At 37.1% G+C, this 18,878-nt stretch overlaps 4 protein-coding genes across 4 annotated transcripts; 1 reads left to right on the top strand and 3 right to left on the bottom strand.

Annotated features, from left to right (window-relative positions):
* Positions 1–320: 320 nt before the first annotated feature.
* Positions 321–2,297, bottom strand: LOC131001296 (transcription factor FAMA-like). The gene is made up of 3 exons (XM_057927648.1): positions 1,289–2,297; positions 872–1,204; positions 321–793 (listed from the first exon to the last, which is right to left on the bottom strand). The coding sequence occupies exons 1-3, from the start codon at positions 1,583–1,585 to the stop codon at positions 701–703; spliced, it is 723 nt and encodes a 240-aa protein (XP_057783631.1). The 5' UTR covers positions 1,586–2,297; the 3' UTR covers positions 321–700.
* A 156-nt stretch (positions 2,298–2,453) lies between these two features.
* LOC131001295 (26S proteasome non-ATPase regulatory subunit 1 homolog A-like) lies at positions 2,454–9,694 on the bottom strand. Its single transcript, XM_057927647.1, has 13 exons — positions 9,277–9,694; positions 8,216–8,279; positions 7,842–7,947; positions 7,556–7,667; positions 7,302–7,470; positions 6,012–6,520; positions 5,763–5,898; positions 5,411–5,659; positions 5,094–5,314; positions 4,743–5,001; positions 4,296–4,528; positions 3,728–4,220; positions 2,454–3,191 (listed from the first exon to the last, which is right to left on the bottom strand). Exons 1-13 carry the CDS (start codon positions 9,426–9,428, stop codon positions 2,865–2,867), a joined length of 3,030 nt encoding a protein of 1,009 aa, XP_057783630.1. The 5' UTR covers positions 9,429–9,694; the 3' UTR covers positions 2,454–2,864.
* Positions 9,695–12,023: 2,329 nt separating this feature from the next.
* LOC131001293 (cytochrome b5-like) lies at positions 12,024–14,131 on the top strand. The gene is made up of 3 exons (XM_057927646.1): positions 12,024–12,194; positions 13,510–13,576; positions 13,722–14,131. The coding sequence occupies exons 1-3, from the start codon at positions 12,108–12,110 to the stop codon at positions 13,970–13,972; spliced, it is 405 nt and encodes a 134-aa protein (XP_057783629.1). The 5' UTR covers positions 12,024–12,107; the 3' UTR covers positions 13,973–14,131.
* A 75-nt stretch (positions 14,132–14,206) lies between these two features.
* Positions 14,207–18,878, bottom strand: LOC131001292 (E3 ubiquitin-protein ligase PRT1). The gene is made up of 8 exons (XM_057927645.1): positions 18,783–18,878; positions 18,610–18,696; positions 18,298–18,326; positions 17,697–17,876; positions 15,592–15,897; positions 15,326–15,514; positions 15,113–15,210; positions 14,207–14,624 (listed from the first exon to the last, which is right to left on the bottom strand). The coding sequence occupies exons 2-8, from the start codon at positions 18,684–18,686 to the stop codon at positions 14,373–14,375; spliced, it is 1,131 nt and encodes a 376-aa protein (XP_057783628.1). The 5' UTR covers positions 18,687–18,696; positions 18,783–18,878; the 3' UTR covers positions 14,207–14,372.

The raw sequence follows: 18,878 nt of genomic DNA, 5'->3' as shown, positions 1-18,878 counted from the left end.
CCATCTTTTTAATGAAACATGAATAAAACGAACTTTGATCAAATAATAGAAATTATTAAGGGTCTTGAGATGTTCCATAATTACAATTTATTTAAGTAAATAAGAAATTGATCTTACTAATTTTTATCTATCAAAATTAATCCTAAAAAATAGAGATAACTTGAGCATATTATAAATGTGAGAAATTAATAACGTGGAGCTTCAAATTTTACCATGCATGTAAAACTAAATCCCCAAAACCATGTGCTATTCTTGAATCATGGTACCAAGTACTAACACTATATGACATGACCATGAGAAGGTACAACCATTGATCCCAACAAACATTTTTTACTCACTCCTCATGCAATACTCATTTTGTGAAAGTCAGAAACCTCTGTACAACTACATACTTCTCTCATATCTCTCTCTCTCTCTTCTTTTCTTTTTTTCTAATTTCTGACAAGTCAACTCACCTATGTGGCATCAGACCATATATTGGATGCTTTGACTTTGTCAATTTCTGTTGAAATTGACACTACTTCTTCATACTTTGTCTCCTCATATACCTCTCCTTTTCAGCTTGCTGATTCAACTCTCAGTCACACACACTCATGATTTAGTCATCATAGCAATACCAATAATGATAAATCTTGAAGAAAATGAAAATGAAGCAAGATTTAGAAGAAATTATAAGCCAGCAAATGGTTGAAGAATTGTTTCATGACATGCTGCTGCTGGCATGAAGAGAATTCAATATCTGCTGAATTGAGTTTGCCATATCTTCAGCTGTGAGCATTGCTTCTCTACTCATCTACAAACACAAAATAAACAATGCCATGAATCACTCAAAATAAAAACAAAAATTGAAGTCCATTTTGTGAGGCCGTACCTTGACAGTGAAAGAGCAGACAACATCTTGTTGAATGGTAGTAATATCAGTTTGCAGAATATGAAGGTGCAGATGCTCAACTGCAGCAATATACTTGATGAGCTGGCCGCGCCGCCTTCTCGAGAGAATCTTGATCAAGCCTAACAACCCTGAGAGCTTCACTTCAACATCTGCCAAGTAAGACTTGCTCTCTGCCGTCTGATCAAGTGTTGGAGGCAAGATCATCTGAGGTTGATGATGTTGATGCCTCTTCACTGATTCAAGGCATTGGAGAAGTTGCTGCAGCTCTCTCACAAACTCGATTGCTGCACCAACTATGGAAGCCTGATCTCCCTATAACAAGTTTTCAACACCATGTTTTTATACTTCATCTCAATTCTCAATAGCTTGTATGAAAATAGGAAAGATTTTTAGTACCCTGTGGACATAGTAGGTCGGCATGAGAGAGCGTAGGATTTGAAGATGCTCGTTCATCTGTTTCCTCCGGTTCCTCTCCACTGCGATATGAGTCATTCTCTGCTTCTCGACTTCTTCAATAGACTTGTTAGTTTTGTCCCTCTTCCTCTTGTTCTTGCCCTTGGCTTCCACCGAGGTTTTCGCCTCATCAATTGCAAGCTGCATTGTGTCTGCTAATGAACTCGAAGGCTGAGGTGGTGATGGTGGATTATTCAGCATGCAGTCCACCATTTTGTAGCTGTGTTCAATGTGAAACATGGCCAAGAAAAGATATGTCGATGGTTTTACATACACATTCAAGTGTAAGTGTGTGTGTGCGCATGTGTATATAGTGAGTTGTGTGTTAATGAAGAATACCAACTGCTCCTACTCCAAAGAGGCTCATATAGCTGAATTCATGTGAAGAGAAGTTTGACAGAGACTTTACTGCAAGGGGCCACAGCCACTCTCTTGTGAAATTCAAACATGAGATTATTATGTAATAGTTTCAAGAAAAAAATTAAAACTCAGAAATTCTACTGAAATGATTGGTGTTGGCACATGATGTAGTGACAAAAATTAATTAATTTGGGCGTGCTATTTATGGAAGTGGATCGTGGACATGTATGAGCACTGCGTATAACCACCAACCTTTGCAGAGAAAAAAGAGTGAAAAATTTATATCTATATTTTTCATTTATAGTTGCCTTGCCGCCACTATTTGGAATCACTCATCTGTTCATTTCATTCCACCACCTGATCTGACGCAGTAAAAACGTGGGATATATATTAAGTTGAAGAAAAGGGATCCAGGGTCTTAAACAGAACATGTCACACAATACATATACAAGAATGGGATCTAACACACCTAGCTATACCTATATTTATTCACATGCACATGCATGATACATATAAAAATCAAGATATTGAGTGAACCTTATTTAAAAATTGAATTTTGAAAAAATGGAGTGTCTTTGGCGCGCAAACCTACTAATCTTGATATCACATCTATCTACTAAACAAAGCTTTTTCTCTAAATGCAATATTCAACAAACAATTGCATGAGCTTCATTTAATTGATAGCATCAGTCTAACAAGCAAAGTTGAAACCATGTCTGATGTCTCAATATAATGGAAAGGGCAAATATGAGAAAACAGCTGGAGATAAAATAGCTCGATCGATGAAAGAAATTCTAAGTTCCAGTTCATGTAAAGTAAAAAAGTGAAGATAAAATTACAGCAAAGTTAACCAAATGCGCAAATTAAACTGCCCGAGTCTTGCTGCGACCCATACATCTAGAGAGGAATTATGAGTTCGACTTCGCCCCCTCCTCATGGAGAGTTCCTGCAATGCAGTTTTCTACCCGCGTTCATATATAACAGAGCTGAAAAACATAATCGAGAGTGAGTGCGGGTTGGAAGGAAGAGCAGAACCGCACCAGCTCAAATCGACATTGGATACAACTCCAAACATTCGATTAACTGACTTTCAGGCCACCGTGAAATCTGTTGGGATTTCTCTGCAGAATCTTGGAGAAAAGAAATGGAGCATTTCACACTATGATGTATATTCAAACGCTTGTGGGGGTGCAGGCTCGTCATCCACTGCCATTGACGTGGCGGAGCCCTGCTGTCCGGTGGCTGATGCAGTAGTAGCATTTGGTGCTGTGGATGAGAGTGAATCGGTCAAAGCTAATGCCTCGGGTTCACTTGGACGAAGGTCTTTTAGCAGAACAAAGCCTGAGGGTGCTGACTTCACTGGCACATATCTACTGTCTTCAAGAAATTTGATGAATTTTTCTTGGGCGGGAATCACTCTAGCCGGGTTGGTCAAGATTTCGAATGATGGCTCAGGTTCAGCCTTCTTTTCTGTGGCGCTATCAATCTGGCAACATTGGACACAGAAAAGCTCAAAATCAGCAAACATCACATGTTCCCGCTTACAAGCAGTTGAGCGAGACTATTGCTTCCATAAGGAGAAAAAAAATTCTGGTTCATAAAAGTTAATTAAGGGTAAGTTACACCACCCGCCCCCAAGGCTATATCTAATCTGTTCCAATGTCGCAAAAATGTGGCCACACCATGGAATATGGAGTTTATTAAACTCGGTTCTTTAGGGCTTGAATTTAGACATTACAGTACGTATATTCTGGATCTGTAACATAAAATGTTCAAGAAATTTTATCCAAGACATCCTGTTTTTAAGGGTGCGTCATTTTACATTTTGATAGGTTAAATCTGCAATATATACAAGATCTCTTTCCGAACACTGGTTTGTGATTTTCCGAACTGGAGAAGTAGATCTAATCTTAAGAGAGGCAGTGTGATAAGTGCACATGATACTACATGCAGCATCCGTATTCTGAAGAAAAGGTACTAGGTTTGCAATCACTTTACTATCATATAGAAATAGCAGCATACCTGCATGGAGTCACCATCTTTGTCACTTGCTTTTCCCTTACCAGAACTTGGTTCGGCCTTTTCAGCATTTGCTTTCTCCGCATCTTTCTTACTGGCCCTGGCCTTGGCTCTAGCCGATGTTGATAAAACTGCTGTGGGTAGCTTAGCAGCCGAAGTAGTGGTAGGTACAGTCGTAGGCTTCGGGTATTCAAACAATGATGGCTTTGCGTGTGATAGGAACTCAAACTTCGGCACTTTCAGGTCGTTGTTCAAACCAATTAACGCAGTTGGCGAAAACGCCAGACTAATGAAATATATAAGAGGGTACCAGTACCAAAACTGACTGAATACAACCAGACCAACAACTGCTGTGATTTTATCATGCTTCGTCTTTGAAAGCAACTTGATGGTCACATTCCTTCCACCAGCATCAAGAATTCCAGATGCTAAAATTGCACCCATCTTGCTCATTGTGTCTTCATGTTTATCAAGGATTATTTTCTCCAATTGTCGCCTAGGAATAAAAGACAACGTAAGCTGAAAGAATACTAATGGATAATATATATGTTAAATATAGTCAGAGCAATACCTGAATTGACCAACACGGGAATCACTGGCTTCACTTGTTTGTACCATCACCATCGCCATTGCAATTAGAGCACCTTGGCGGACAAAGTCAACGACATCTGATGTCAAAGGCTCAAGCAATGATATGGCCTCGCTAAGGCCAGTACCTGCGCAAGAAATTCCAACTGCTAGTGCAGCACCATAACGAACATGTGGGTTGTAGGATTCTGATAGAAGCGAAACAATTCGAGGAGTCTGCATTTTGAGGAAGCACATAGTCAATAATTAGTCGTGATAGGAAAGAACCCTTGCCTAACACTTAGATCTAAGATGAAACAAGATAGATAAGTTCAGCATCTGACAAACAAAATTTTCTTCCTTCTTTCACGAGCAAAAATTAATAGACATTATAAGCATAGATGTCTAAACCACAGATTGGCAGAAGGAACACCACAAAGAAGGTACCAACCTGTTCGGGATCAGAATATAAAACAAATCCCAGGGCAAGTACAGCAGTCCTTCTGACATCGTCACTCACATCTGATACGGCAAAGTGCAGCAGTTGACGTATGGCCTTATTGTTTGCTGTTCCCCTGTATGCTAATGCCAGAGCATACATTCCACCATACCGCAAGATAGGGTCTTGATCTCTAGTCATTTGCTCAATTAGAGTATCTGCCTCTTCCTCTCTCCCGTAGACAGTAAGTGCTATACCCAATGCCAAACCCCTGCCGACAAGTCCAATCAAAATAACACTGAGGAACGAAACATGACATGCAATACTATACTTCCCAGCCTTGAATGGAAATTCAATAATTACCTTATAATCTTCTCATGCTGCGTCTCATGCGCATAAGCAAGCATTTCTCCAGCTTTCTCGCTAGCAGTTCCAACCATCAATAGTCCCATACTTATACCAGCAGCCTCACCAGCAACAGCACTGTCCGTGTATAGAACATTTTTTATCTCATCAAAGATATCATCATCAGCAGTGCCTAAAGCTGCCAAACCAAGACCTAGGCAGGCACCATGCTGAATAACCTGCACCATTTGTCACATTCCATCATTTAGCTACTGCTGCTTAATTGAATCACATAAAAACCATAGAATAATATCACTTGAAATCAAAGTACAGACCTCAACGTTAGTACTACGCAAACTCTCTCTGAGAAATTGTTTAATGCCCTCCCCGTGATTTGCATGGATTAAACCAAGAGCATATAAAGCTCCACCTTCAGAATAAGGACTACCGCCACTACCAGCCCCGCCCTGCGGCAAGTAAGGTGCCATTAGCGATCTTCCTTGCTGCAGATGACCTCTGTGGATAACCCCAAGTCCTGCAGTAGCACTAAACTTGGCCCAATTTGTCGCCCTACTCAACCAGTCCTGACATACAATTAATATGAAGTATTAGAAGAATATAGAGTACATAGAAATAATATATGCTTATGAAGGAAATTGTTATTTAACCCAGTCAACGGGTAGATACCAGATTCTCACGAAGAAACGTGTCCACAGTAGTTCCAGCATGCATAATAGCATTGGCATATATAGTTGCACTATGGCAAACACTATTTCTCATTTCAACAGATTGCTTTATTGTCTTAAGAATGAGAAGATCGGATCTGAAAGGAGATAAGGAATCCAATGTTCATTAGACCACTTAAGTTTCAGCATGTGAGGTGAATCTGGATATAGAAAATTCCAATACTAAGAGCAAATTAAAGAAATGCCTCACTTGTTATGACTATATAAAAACTGCAGTGTCAACTGTATACAAGTCTCTCCAGACAAAATTCCCCTCATTTTCGTTAATCTCTCGTCATATACAGCTTCACGTGGATCAGAACATGTCGCACTATCATCTGCTTGAGTCCTCTCTGTCATCTGAACCTCCTCCGATACAACAGCATTACCGGCTGTCACAGCATCAGCACCAGGCACAGCATCTGGCTGCGGAACATCTGGCTGCGCAGACTCGGACTGCTTTGGCTCCGAAGGCTGCGACTTCTTGGCACTGGGGAGCTGATCTCTTACCTTCAAAAGGAAGGCTTGGTGTTCATTCTCCACCAGATCAAATGCTATTTGATATGCCAACAGTGCATCATCTGCATTTTCGGATTGAAGGAGTTTCTCCAATATGCTTGCTACACTTTCGGGCTCATCCAAAAACATTAGGCGCTGGCACATGCTCAAGTAATCAGGAGAGGGCAATTGTTGATATACCTTGACAAGAAGTCGGAGCACCTGTTTAAGATTGGAGAACTAGAATGTCATTTTTGTTATCTTTTCATGAGAAAGAGCAGATACCAACCAGGAATTTTGGATTTTTTCTTATCGGTGAAGTGGGCCAAGAAAACTTTAAAAGAAACAGGAAACTATTAAAGGCCACAAAGTATATTGGAAACGAATGCCCCATGGTATCTTATCAATATGGGTTAATAACTAAACAAGGCGCCAAAAATCATTATGCAAAACTAAGTATGCATTACCAAATTCAACTAATGTCTAGCTAAAGTTTTGGTTTCATGACATACTTCATAACTGTAAAACATCTAAAAGATAACTTTTCTTTTTATATATTTCTCACAGGCATATATTGGTCAACCCTTCAGCCAACATCACCAAAGAATATCCTAGAAAGTCTAATCACACAATTCCAAATGATATATTCCCTACGTCCCCAAAACGTTTGTGCCAATTTCCTTTTTGAGGTGTCCCCAAAAAGTTTGCCCCAATCTCCGTACTTTCTACTTTTGTGCATGACCCCACCATCACCTTTATAATTACAACCCTTTAAACACTATTTTTGTACATGACCCACCTTCAAATAACTTTTTACGAGCTTTTATTAAGGCCCGTGCCATTTCCCTTGGGGCAAACTTTTAAGGGGCAGAGGGAGTATCTATTATACAAATAGCTTTCTATACGTTTTTCTCATAACAAAAATGCTAAAGAGTTCAACCATTAACATATAACAAGAGTTTGGCAGCAAACATAACTACAAAATGGGCTTAAAAGAATTCACCTCAAGACGATATTCTCTTCTGTATACAAAGTTATGAGAGACATCAATGCAATAATTAATAGTAGCATGAACATTATCACTCCGTATAACTGCTTCCTCAAGCTTATCCAATCGTCTGCATTCAATAGCCACTCCTATAGCTTGTTGGTATTTTCCATCTGCAATACATCTGTAAAGAAGGGTAAGAAAAGGCAATACAAAGTTATGAAACCACATAACTATTCTTAGTAACATGAAGATGTAACTTTACATACTTGTCAAGCATTCTCTCAACAATTGCCTCCAGTCTAGGGTCAATTACAGCTAATTCATAATTTGCCTCAGCTGCTTTAGTCTTCAGACTAGCATACTCATCAATTGCTTTAGCTGAGGGACACAAATAGATAATAAAAAGTATTACAATGGCACCTAAAATCTCCACATTATAATTTCACCATGAGTTACATATCAAGCAACACACTCTCATTTTGATAAAAACAGCATGAGTTTGAGTGAATGTCACATAATATCAAAGGGAAACATTGAAAATTAACTTCTTACCAAGAAGAGTATGAACATAGTCAGAATCCTCTGACACATCAAACTGATGATCAGCTCCCAGAGCATATGATAGTGAGTCATTAAGTTCACCCAGATAATAAAAAACCTGGTGAGAGAAACATATGTACTATGTGAAAGGAGGCGAAAGAAATTAAAAGACGGAACAATTTATTGTGTGTCGAACAAATCTTCACTTAATATGGAGAGTGGAGACAATTTAGATAAAAGAATGCTAAATTGCAAAGAAATACTATATGGGCGCCTGGGCGGTACAGAACAGAAGTATTGTAACTTCTAAAACCAAACAATTAGAGGAAAGGGCTACAAGCCTACAAGAGCAACCGTATTAGAACCAAAAAATGAAAATATTATACCTTGGAAACGAGCAAGGCCGCTAGATGCCTCTGTTCAAATTCTTCATCTTCATATAAACTTTCTCTGCAGTCATATTAGAGAATGTCATTATCTTACTTATTACAAGTTAATCATACACATAAACAGACTTGATCAAATTTGAAAATCTGAAGTTCCAAGACAACCTAAAAGCCAACAAATTGTGCTTAAATATCAGGTACAATCGTTTAACAACATATGGAATTCAATAGGAAAGTGAAGATCCCAAAATGGTAGACAATCAACAATAAATATAAAAGTGATTGATACATATCAGCAGAAACTCAAGTTAGCTGCATGAAACTAAACAGGGAACTACATCTCCACAACAACTAGTCACAAACCAGTAAGTTGCAGCCAAGAAAAATGGATTACAACCTCATTCTGCTTCATTTTCTCACCCAAGGCACATATATGAAGTGTACTGATAGCCAAATGACGTTAAAATGAGGATCTCGAGTTTCCATACACTTCCGCCTTAGTAACTTCTTTCTTTTTCCTCCCAACCCCGTCGAAAAGTGAATGTTTCACTTCACTAACAACCTAGAAATTACGTTTAATAACAGTATTCCTCAACACTGTATACGTCTAAATGCTCTGTATTATCATTCCTTTTAAAAAAATGAACTTTCCAGTAAATCCCACCAGAACTAATGTCCAATACTGAACCAATCAAAAGCTGAATTATAGCTCACTGAATTCCTACTAGTTGATGTTATTTCTAGAAGCCCAGCCACCAAACTTCTAGGATTATAATACCTCACAATTTCAAAGAGATTCCATTTTATGGGTGGGGGGGACGGAGCAGCAGGCAAAATCAAGCACATCGGTCACCGGCATAAACTGCCAAAAAGAACAGAAAATAACTAAAAAAAGCCACTCAAACGTCCCAATTTTCAACCAAACCCCTGAGCTCCTCCATAAAAAAGAATCCTAAATCCTCGCTAGAAAACTCGCCAATGAAAAACAACAAGAAAAAAATCAAGATAGAGAAGGCCCAGTGGATGTAATCAGATGAGAACATGAAGAAACGAGAGAATACATGATTGGGACAGAGGTGGAGATCTCCGGCCAGAAGTAGTTGACGAAGGCATTGAGATTGGACAGCGCGTGTATCTTAAGAGCGGGGTGGCTCTCGTTCAGCATCGCCAGTAGCCCACCGGCGGAGCTCACCGTCGTCGCCGCAGCAGCCATTGTACAAAATTAGGGCTTCGATCTAATAGGATTTGGGGATAAAGGGTTTCCCTTGAGATGCAATGGAATCGAAGGCGACAAACAAAGCTAAAAAGAAACTAACCCAAATAATAAAAGGGGAAATTAATCAAAGTGTAATTCTTTGTTGGAATTATTTTGAGCTTGTTTGGTCCATTTTACTTTCTTTTTCTACTAGCGTTTCTTGTGTGAGGGACAAAGTTAAAAACACCGTTTGGAGCAGCCTAGGCCCGTCATCTGCTCTGGCTGGACCATTCAATTAGAACGCTTCCAATTGGGGCTTATTCTACTTCATCCCACTTATTTTGATAATAAAATAAAGTGTTGATAATAAAATTAATTGCCCCTAAATACACAAAGTTTTTTCAAATTTTTAAATTGCACACCATCTTTAAAATGTGCTTCATAATATATCATATTTTCTTACTTTCTGATTTTTCTCAAGACAACTAATTTTCTCAATCGCGAAATTGACGTGGCCATCGGAATAGCTATGTGGACACGCCCGACAACGAGAAAAAACGAGGCTGCCCTTACTTAATGGAAACGACACCGCTTTTTTTTTATTACCTTAATTTTAGTGTTTTTTTTTTCCCAAATGTCTTGAATCCATAATTTCTTCAATTCTTCTTTCCTAACTCATCTCTCGCGTCTTGTCTAGTCTTTTCTGGTTCAACTCTTCTTCCCCAAATTGCAGCAGCATTTCAACACCATTCGAGGGCGCCATGGGAGACATGTATGCACCCAATCTTTAGTGTTTATGGTTAGCAATGCCATGCTCACACAATTTTTCAAACCCAATTATATTTCTTGAGCTTGACAAGTTCGACATTATTCAAGAATTTGAGCCTTCGAAAAATCGATTCCCGTCAGCCTCACGAACCCCTATAAATGGTCAGCTCCCTTCGAAACACCACACCCTTCGCACACCAGCTCCCTGTTGAAGAAGAAGAAGAAGAATTAGGGCTTAGGTTTGTACTGTTCAAAGAAGAGGGAAATTTTGATGAAGATGAGCGAAAATCAAAATTAAGGTCAGATTTTTTTAAAAAACGGCGTCGTTTCCATTAAGTAAAGACAACGCCATTTTTTCTCGTTGTTCGGCAAGTCCACATGGCTATTCCAGTGGCCACGTCAATTTCGTGATTGGAGAAATTAGTTATCGTTGGAAAAATCAGAAAGTAAGGAAATGTAATGTATTATGAACCAGATTTTAAAGGTGGTATGCAATTCTAGAATTTGAGAAAATTTTGTGTATTTAAGGGCAATTAACTCTTAATAGTATAAAGTGGGTAATAATTAGTTATTTAATGACTAATGTGTGTAAATAATGTATGGACTATATACTATTTTAAAATATACCATTATAAATAGAAAAACTAAATAAAAATGTGTCAAAATAAATGGAACGGAGAGAATATAATCCACGTTCAGTCGGTCCCAAGCATGTTAAAAGCTAGTATAATCTGCAGACATCCTATGTCCAACTTGGAATGAGTCCAAAATCGTCGAATTTTGTGTTTGTGTATCTCCTATTTTGATCGCCTTTATTTTAATTTAGGTTTATGCATCTTCTATTTTGACTGTCTTTGTAAATAATATGTATTGCGTTTGTTAGGTTAAAATAAGAGATGTTTGTTAGGTTATAAAATACAAGGTGGAATCATGTGCTAAAAAATAATGTAATATACTCTTTATGAATGATAAATAAGATTATTGTTATATAATAGGTAGGGCTGTAATTGAGCCGAGTCGAGTCGAATAGTGTCTTGTTCAAGTTTGGCTCGTTTAGCTAATCGAGTTGTTTGCTTAATTATCGATCGAGCTTTAATCGAGTCGAATACAATGCCGAGCCTAATCGAACTTTTTAAATTTATTTTTTTATTTAAAATTTTAGTTATTTTCCTAATACATAAGTTGATTTTCAAATATATAAGTTGTTTTATTCACAAAAATATAATATATTTACTATTTTCTTGTAATTAAATGGTGTTAATTAGATACTTAATCCAAATATTACTAATTATAGTATAAAATATAGTAAGATATTTAATGAATAATCTTATATTTTTAAGATAAATCACTTAACGAGCTTGTTCACAAGCTAACGAGCCGAGTAGCGTCATGCTCAAGCTTGGCTTGTTTAGCTAAACGAGTTGTTCATTAAGTTACCAATCGAACTTTTATTGAGTCGAACGTCGAATAGCTCACGAGTAGCTTGGCTCGTTTAAAGCCCTAATAATAGGAATTATACATGCCATACAAACGACATAGTTTCAAACTATGACTCTCCTTTTATAAAATTTAATTAGTGAAACAAAAACAAGAATTTGATATGTATATATGTCAATCCGAAACTTGAAATGACTTAGTTTCAAACTATGACTCTCCTTTTATAAAATCAAATTAATGAAACAAAAACAAGAATTTGATATGTATATATGTCAATCCCAAACTTGAACACTCCACCAAGGATTATGATAAAATATGGTATTAAAGCTGTCAATGACCTAAGTTATTAAAATATTCCTAAATTTGTAGCATTTAGAAGATTCGTATCACTACACCTATATATAGAGACATAAATGTCACAATTAACAATCGAGAATTGATTAAAGTTGAAAACACTCTCTCTCTCTCTCTGCGCTTTAAAGTTTCAGAAAAATGGGGGCAGAAAGCAAAGTATTCACCTATTCAGATGTTTCTGCTCACAAAACTTCTGATGATTGTTGGGTCATAATCAATGGAAAGGTAATTATGCGATATAAAAATATCTGCTTTAGTTATGTACTTTTCTTTATGAAATGATTTGTTTAGTGCATGTTTGGTCGATCTTATAAGACTTGATAGCTAAATAATTTGAGTTATCTGTGTATTCGGTATCCTAAATTATTAATCAAGAGTTTCGAAAAAAATTATTACTTTTTTTTATTTCACTATCTCTCTTCAAAAAACAACTTCAAACATGGATACCTTGTAACAAAGCTTATTTTGGTTTATTGATCAAAAAGAATTTGTTTCAGACAAAAAATGATTTTGAATATTTGCTTTTTCTTATGAGAAAATAAATATTTATTTATAATCCAAATCATGGACCAGCGGAAGACCCCATATTTCAAAACATAATGCAACAAACTGATCCAAAACATTAAAATATTTACCACATATCAAGGTTAAGCTACAGAAAATAAGATTTCGGTGTGCACTAGTTGGAGTAAAGCCTTGTAATTTGGTTTGGTCTTTGTTTAAGTGGTAATTAGAGCTCAGTCCTATATTTTAATATATTATTATATCATTTTAAAGTTTTCTTGTTTGGTCGGCCTCTTAAAAAAAAAAAGTTTTCTAGTTTGGTCCTATCAAAGTGATTACTAATATTTTAATCTACAAGAATCGAAACGGACAAATTATAGCTCATCTCGTCCCCAAAATTATTTTCAATAATGTAAATTTGAGTCTGGTCAAATATCAATTCAGGCTGGCCTCAGCCGCTTGAATTGAGATCATGAAAATTATACTCCCTCCGTCCGCCAAAAGTATTCCACTTTGGCCGGGCACGGAGTTTAATAAAATGTGTGATGATGTTGATGTAGTGGAGAAAGGGTCCCACCACTTTATGAGATGTGTGGTTGAGATTGAATTTGGGGTGGGTTTTTTGTAAATAAAGAGTGTTTGTAAGGATAAAATATAAAGGTGGATGGTGGGACCATGGCTTAAAAAGGAAAGTGGAATACTTTTTGCGGACGCCAAATATAGTAATTGTGGAATACTTTTGGCGGACGGAGGGAGTATTGTTTTTGTGAAATTATTACACTAAACATAGTTTATCATGAAATTAACTGCATTTATTTTCGCTCCTCGAATTCACATACACAATAAATCTTAACAATCAAAGAGTTTAAAATTATTTTAGTTGAGAATTCTTGAGAATTTAAGGATTTAAAATTATTTTAACATTCTCAATTTAAACGAAGTTATCATTTGAACCTCCTCTACATGATATATACATACAAATTGCACTTTATATATTTGGTTATCTATTTTACCATATCATGAAAAGTAAATACAGGTGTATAATGTTACAAGCTACTTAGACGAGCATCCCGGCGGTGACGAGGTCATCTTGGGACAAGCAGGTACAGCAATATATAAATGAACTCTCGATACCTATATTGTGCTACAAAACATAAATTATAAACATCTCAAATAAGCTAAACCTATGTCTTCTCATAATAGAAGCCAATTAAAATTTAAAAATTTAAAAAATGTGTTATCTTGTAGGCAATGACGCAAGTCAAGAATTCGAAGACGTAGGTCACGGCAGCGCGGCTAGATTGATGTTGGATGAATTCTACGTCGGCGAGGTGGACCCCACCACAAAAGTCGACGCCGTGGATTTGCCGCCGACAAAGGTTCAAGATTCCGACGACAAGGAAAAATCGAAGGAGTCGACTAAGTTTCTTCACTTTCTACTATCACTTGGAATCGTGGGATTGGCTTTAGCGTTTCTATTGTTCAACTTCTCTAGATAAAATGTAGAAACAAATTGTTCAAGAAATTGGTTGGTGATCTTGACAAACACATGCTCTTCTTGGATGGATGTATCATTATCTCACCTTCATTTGTATCATCTCATTCGTGTAAATTTTCGCATTTTAATTTGAATAAATTTTTTGTTACTTCTAATCAAATTTATAGCGTCTGCTCACAATCAAACCGAATAGAACAGAAAAAAAAAAAATTAAACTTAAACAAATCACACACACTGGTACAATATAAGGGGCTTGTATATAGGATTAAATGAAATAGGAGTAATATATTGGGAATCTGGAATCTCTAATTTCTCATGAGAGTCGCCATCTTAACCTTTCTGTGTCATTTTATATGAAGTAGGAATGACAGATTGGCTTAAGAAAAGATCATCCTAGTACACTAAGCAATACCATCGTTCTCCGAGTCAAAACCAGTTTCGTCATCCTCGGGAGACAGTTCGGCCCCAAGGCTCGACAGCACCATTCGTAAATGATTAGGTTGTATGACTTCAAACTTGTGTTCCATCGTATGCTGCTGGTTAAATCTACCAGGAAGCTTGGAGGATATTTTGAAACAATTCTCACATAGGTCGAAGCCAATCGTCTCCACGCAGTCTTTGCATTTGTATCTTACTCCGATAATAGGACACATCTGTGCACAGAATCATGGACGTATTTTCACAAGCAAGAAGAAAATATATAGAAAAGTAGATGCAATAAGCCTCCGATATCTGGACTCTGCGCAAGAAAAATCCATGCTTTAAAGGTAAAAAAGCATGAGACCATGGAGCTCAATCCAGTTTCTAAGCATCTTTACCTTTTTCACCATAAATATACTTTGAAGAAATCTATATTTCTACTACAGAATGCAGATCTCTTTGTTCACTTAATGAAGTGATGACTGATGAGCATAGGTATGGTATAGGAAGAATGTCCAGATGTAACCAAAAAGTTCCAAACTATAAATTCTACAACTTTTGTAACAAGATTTATTTATTTTTCTTTCTCATACATATTTCACAAAATTCTAAACATCCTGCAAAGCACCTCCAATTTACAAGAAATCTGAAAAGAGATATGAAATGAAATCCTAAAATGCCACGTCATGTATAGAAGCAACGAGCAGTAAAAGGATATTACCCCACAGAAATCACAACCGACCCCAGGATGAAAGTTGGCCCTGCGGCCGGAGGGCCCAAATGAAGCTTTGCCAGTTTGCTCCTGTTTTTCTGCTGAGCCTAATGACAATAATGTAATAGAATGAAGTGACAACCAATATAGAATGAAGTGACAACCAATAAACTTGAATTATCAAAACACAAAGATATAAATAATATAAACATGGAAACATACTTCCAGATGGACTATGCCTATGGCAATGGGCTAAATATTCTTTCCTTGCTGAATATTCTTTAGGAAAATATTCTTCCAGGAAGTGATGTAGAAATAAGCACACGCTCGGGATCCCTCTTGGATGTGCACTTTGGCACACTGGACATGTATAGATACTATCGTCTGGTTGAATACAGGACTCGCAATAAACTGCAACACAAAAGACACCGAAAAATAAAAAAATACTCTTCGTGCCATGGATGTAGAAAATATTCAAAATGACTTACCATGACCACAGTTAAGAACAACAGGGCGATACAATAGTTGTTTGCAAACAGCACATTGTACGTCTGTCACAAGGACCTTTTTAGTACTTAATGCCACAGAGTTGGCATCATCGGTGGTAGTTTGTGAGCTTGATGTTGGTTGGATACTTGTATTATCTTCATGCAAAGTTCTTTGTGAAGAATCTTGAATGGATGGATGATCTCCTTCACTTGTGGCATCTCGGAAGCCATCCACTTCACTAAATTGAGATTCAATTATGTTGTCCTCAAATTGTGGTGATGCATATCCATACCCCTTTTCTTCTTCTGCAAAGATCATCCCCCCCAAAAAAAAACATTTAGCTACTCCACTCATATTCAAGATAGAGTTTATTGAAAATGCACGAATTGGCATCAAACAAGAACATATAAAAGTTAAGGAAGAGACAAATCTTCATCCTAGAATCACCCCAAAGCTCATCCAATATACTTATATATTTATTGCTGTGCTAGAATATAGGTGAACATATGATGATAAGGACATTTGCATAAGTAAACACAGGATTTGATAAATATTTTGGTATGCATTACATGACAAATAAATTACATCAATACTGGGCCCTCAAAATCTATGGCTATGGTTTTGCATATTCATGAGGTAAACATATTAGCTACATGAATTTTCAATTACAATTACGTAAAGTTGCACATCTCAATAGCTCAAAATATCAGTTGATATGCATAAATCAAGCAAATCTTTGCCCTTTACAGATCCAACACCGTAATCATAGTTATTAATAGCGCTGGTAGCGCGCGCGATCGCGCGTCGCGGTGCGTTGCGCACCTCCATCGCGCTGCACCGCTATAACATGGCTGCTTCATGATAGCGCGCGCCATTCGCGCATCGCACCGGTAGCGCGCGCGATTGAACTGATGCCGTGAAATCTCTCAATTGCATGCATGGGCTTGACTAATATTGCATGGGCTTTTCTTAATTAGGCTTAATTAGGGTTATTACTTACTAGGGTGCTGAATTTTGATCGTCAAAGAGGCATGAAGAGACTATACTAACGCCTCCAACACTCGAACTTCATGATGAGACTCTCCAATTAGGCAATAAGTAATATTTAATTAGGGTTTTAAGTTTTATTTTATATACTTAATTACTTAGAGTCTTTAGAATTTCCAATGCAGAAGATTTCTTTTATTTCTCTCACGGCAGTCTGCCTCTCTCTCTCACGGCAGTCTTTGTCTCTCTCTCTCACGATTCATCAACCTTCTTCCTCTCATAGTTCTTCCTCTCCTCTTGTCTCCTCTTATGACTTTATTTTTTATTAACTAGACATATTATGCATGGTTTTACTATGATTATGATATATATTATGTTTTTATCTATTTCTGCGCGATATATTCAAATAGCGCGCGATTCGCGATGCACGATCACCCTAGGACAGGTTTGCGCGATCGTGCGCGATTAATAACTATGACCGTAATAGCATTGTCCTTAATGCATGAGACATGATATATTTTCCAGTCAATACTGTACAAAGTAATTTTGCTGCATCGAAACTGGGTTAAGAATGCTATGCAGATAAAAATGGAAATGTACTTCTGCCTAAGAAAATGGTGATTGACATAGGCCAGGGAAAGTAGACCGAAACACACAAAGGCTCAGTTTTGCAACTGGTTAACAGGCAAGAAAATCAGAGAAGATGCTTTATGCTTAGGATCAGGAAGAAAAATAATTGGGTACTTCGAAGAATGAAGGCATATAAGATACCATGTCAGTCATAACAGTTTCCAATGGTCCTACTCTCTTGATCTCTCTTTTCCCCTCTCTATCATAACCCTTGCATTTTCCAGAATTAGTCAACTCTCATCTTCGCTCTAGGGTGCTTGTGAATTTTAAAGCATGTATGAAACATCTCAGCTCTCTATACTAGACAGCATATCTCATGAAGTGACTCAAAGGAGAGGCAGTCAAATTTACGAAATGAACAATAACTTCTCACAAGATTAGAACATAAGACACTGCTGTGCCCCCTTCGGGGCAAACCTGGATATGGCCATACCAGCGAAGTTACCAAGAATTATAATTCATATAACAAATTAAAACAAGAGTGCACCTGAAACTTGTTCTGCCCTTCTTCTATAGGGCAATGGATATAACTTCAGAAGTAAAAGATGCAATAATTCACAGCTTCTAGGAAAATGATTATATGGGTTGCGACACACGGGACAATGAGACTCTATGTAAGTGTCCATGGCCTTGAATGTACACCAAAAGCAAGAAATGTGACCGCAAGCTGAAAAAATGTTAAGAAAACAATAATAATATATGCAAACAAAGGAATTTAAAGGGGAAAAAAAGGGTTAATGGCTTGTAAAACCACGAACTTTGGGCATATTCTGACTTTAACCTCTAAGAAAAGATTATGCATATACATATTTGAACTTAAAAGGTGTGGCATATCTCTAGTAAACATAATATTTTTCACCTTTTCTTATCCATCATTTTCCAATGAAAATTTTACAACCAACTTAAATGCACCCTTAGAGGTTAAAACTAGATAATGCCCAAAGATTGTGGTTTTACAGGTAGAATCTTTTGTTAGATATTAAAACCAAAATATGCCCAGAGTTTGTGGTTTTACAGGCCATTAACCCAAAAAAAAAAAATGTAAGTTTGTACTACAGAATAGCAGCTTTCAACTACAATAGCCACACCTAATACCACAGGCTTGTACATGATATCCCTGCAAAAGAAAAAGAGAATAGATTTCGACAACACCCTTAATCACTGCGAATAAAAAATATAGAATCAAATCACTAAATAAGAATCGCTATGCAGTATATTATATATAGATTTCTCTCTTTATTTTTCTGGAGTTCCAGTTACTCTTAAACGAAATATTGCTATAAATCCCCAATCGCACCTTTCAATTAATTTAATAACCCGACTTCTGAGAAAGACTAATTTACCACAAACATGAACCGTTTCGTTCAGGAATTAAATTTATAGTGATCGGAAATACTAACAGGCAGACGCAACACTGGAATTCGTCTGGAAATTCTTCCTCCTCCGTATCAGCACGATCTGGAATATTCTGTTCCATTTGAAAAACCCTGAAACCAACAAAACGAAGATTTACAAAATTCCTATTTTACATAAAATTTCTCTGATTTGAGAAGAATAATTTGAGTTATTATACCTGAGAATGACGGGGAGAATCAGCTCCAGCTCTAGCACTCTCTGTGTTTAGGTTGATAAGGCTGGCGGTTTGTTCTGTCGGTTAAATGTCATAGTA

The sequence above is a fragment of the Salvia miltiorrhiza genome, chromosome 8, assembly GCF_028751815.1.
Source record: "Salvia miltiorrhiza cultivar Shanhuang (shh) chromosome 8, IMPLAD_Smil_shh, whole genome shotgun sequence".
NCBI classification, from domain to species: domain Eukaryota; kingdom Viridiplantae; phylum Streptophyta; class Magnoliopsida; order Lamiales; family Lamiaceae; genus Salvia; species Salvia miltiorrhiza.
The sequence above is the reverse complement of the archived record's forward strand: the minus strand, read 5'-3'. Positions and strand labels throughout refer to the sequence as shown.